The sequence below is a fragment of the Morone saxatilis genome, unplaced genomic scaffold (genome assembly GCF_004916995.1).
Source record: "Morone saxatilis isolate NCDOM2014 unplaced genomic scaffold, NCSU_SB_2.0 Contig10, whole genome shotgun sequence".
NCBI lineage: Eukaryota > Metazoa > Chordata > Actinopteri > Moronidae > Morone > Morone saxatilis.
Genome location: NW_023339652.1, coordinates 15,037,776 through 15,040,072, shown reverse-complemented (window position 1 = coordinate 15,040,072; position 2,297 = coordinate 15,037,776). Strand labels below are relative to the sequence as shown.

The 2,297-nt window shown below is 42.0% G+C and overlaps 1 protein-coding gene across 1 annotated transcript in view; it reads right to left on the bottom strand.

The window, feature by feature from the left end:
• ntf3 (neurotrophin 3) overlaps positions 1-1,067 on the bottom strand; it is a 35,927-nt gene extending 34,860 nt beyond the window's left edge. The window contains exon 1 of the mRNA XM_035679758.1: positions 908-1,067. Within this exon, the coding sequence (XP_035535651.1) occupies positions 908-925 (18 nt within the window). The 5' untranslated portion in view covers positions 926-1,067. The remainder of the gene's footprint in view (positions 1-907) is intronic.
• Positions 1,068-2,297: the final 1,230 nt, after the last annotated feature.

The window sequence follows — 2,297 nt, the reverse complement described above, 5'->3', positions numbered from 1 at the left end:
ATGAATTATTTTGTTGCATTTATCCAAAAAGGCAAATTTGGGAAAGTTTAGGTCTGTTGGACAGGACGTCTGTGCGCACACAGACCGTTCACTCTCTCCACCTCATGCGCACACAGGCTATAGTTTATATGCATACACAAACAAATAGGCACTCATGCACACGGGGCAGGGAACGCGCAGGGAGGGAAAGAAGGATTCAACGCATAGTCCGCCTTTGTGTTGGGAGTCAACTGTGACATATCATCTTTCACTTCCACTGAACAGCGAGCCGAGGCGCAATTAGCGCGTCGGTAATGTAAAGATACAAGATGAACCTCGCCTGTGCGCATTCAGACAGTTCCGCTCCCTCCAACACGTCGCACACACCTTTGAAAAGAGCAAGACTCGCAGAAGTTTCTTATGTTTGTATGCGTAAAGCGAGCTTTGGAAATACCCAACCCGTTTGTCTACCTGTGCAGATAGAGAGAGAGAGAGAGGCAGTGAGTTTGTCCGCACTGGTTTACCTCTCACATTCTAGTTTGTTTTACCTGCCAACGCTTCAGCTTTGAGGAAGTAATAAGTCCCTGAACATATCATGCAACTCCTCTGTTATACCACAAGAAAATATTTAATCTGGAGCACTCAAAACCAATTTAGACGCGTCTGTGGTGCCAAATCTTGTCCCCAAAACTTTTTAAAGCTATTCATGCTTCATTTGGAACTCCAGAAGCTGCAAAGCTGCTCATCACACGATTTGAAGCTCTTAAAGATCAGCTTTGTGAGTCTTTGTCATCTTTTGAAGTCTGTTGAACACACTGAACACTTTGGGTCAGTCTCTGTCACTTCTTTCGCGTCAGATTCTCCAAGAACCAAAGCGACACAAATGCTCCACGAGGCACCAACTCTAACTAAATAAAGCAGTTCCTACCGTAATAAAGGTAACCATAGCATCGGCAGGTTAGTATCCAACAGGGTCGACATGAAGGTGATTAATTTTTGGACAGAATCCTTTGGCGAAAACTTCCCACTTTCTGAGGGCTGCCGCCGGTCCGTGCGCCACACTGGTTATGTGTGGAGAGGATCAGGGTGTGCGTAATGCTCTCTCTCTCTCTCTCTCCTTCTTCTCCTTCTCTCTTCCTCTTCTCTTCTCCTCTAAACAAATAATCTTACGCCCCGCTCCTTTCTGTTTACAGGACAGAATGGGCTCCTTTTGGCGCAAATGTTGCCTGCAAAGACCCTGCAAATGCATGGCTGCCCTGTCTGTGCCAGCGGAAAGCAAGCCTGCCTGACTGAATTAGGACACAGAATTTAAGGAGCGTGTGGTGGTGGTGTGTGGTGTTGTTGGTTGTGTTGGTAACGCCCTTATGTGGTGTGCGGTGGAAACCTAAATCTTTACGTCCTTTATGGTAAGTGCCTGGGCTGACATTTATCAGGTTTCCATAGGGGAGACCCTGAAAGTCCAACAGGGGGCATAATTTAATTTTAAGGGTGATTTAAAAAAAACCCCCTCAATGAACCTCAGTAGCCCCTAAAATAAAAAAATAAAAAAAAATTAAAAATCCTTTAGGAATATGGGACATAAATTAGTGGGAAATGATTTTTTAAGGTGAAGAAAAATAGGGCCCCAACGCAGAGTTAACAAAATTCTTGCTTCGTAAATCTGAATCCAGCAACTGCCCTAGTTTGAAACAGTTTTTAAATCCGAGGTTTTGGTGCGGCCCCTGTTGCTGGAAAAACAGACGCCACTAAAATAAGAACCCAATTGTCATAAACCAAAGGTGGCCCCACGGCCTAAAAAAAGCAATAACTATGCTTTTTATCGTCCTAAATTTTTTACTCCTAAATTGGAACCATAAATTTACTAAATGAACTCAATGCTGTTTAATGGGAAGAAGAAACATGAAAACTAGAGAAATTGAGAACCAATAAGCCGGTATTAGGAAAACTGTTTACCCTGGGCCCGCAAAGTAAATCCAAAAAGTGAGAAGTAAAATAGAATTACGTTAAAATAGGACAAAATTGAAAGAAAATAATGAAGATCACAGTTACCATGTACAGACAGTGTGGTGGATGCCTCACAAGCCGAAGGTACTTCCTTTCTGAAAAGAGAACCTAAACAAGCCTTCTCTGTAATTAGGAGTTCCCCCAAGAGTGTAACCCGTTTTGGTTGATAAAATGCCATAATGATGATGAAATTAACATTCAATATTTTTTATTTAACTCACTGTTTTGTCATTTAATTCAAGTTACATTAAATATTTTTATTTAATACAGTTGTGGATGGAAAGTCACTTCACATAACAATTTTGAAACTTGTG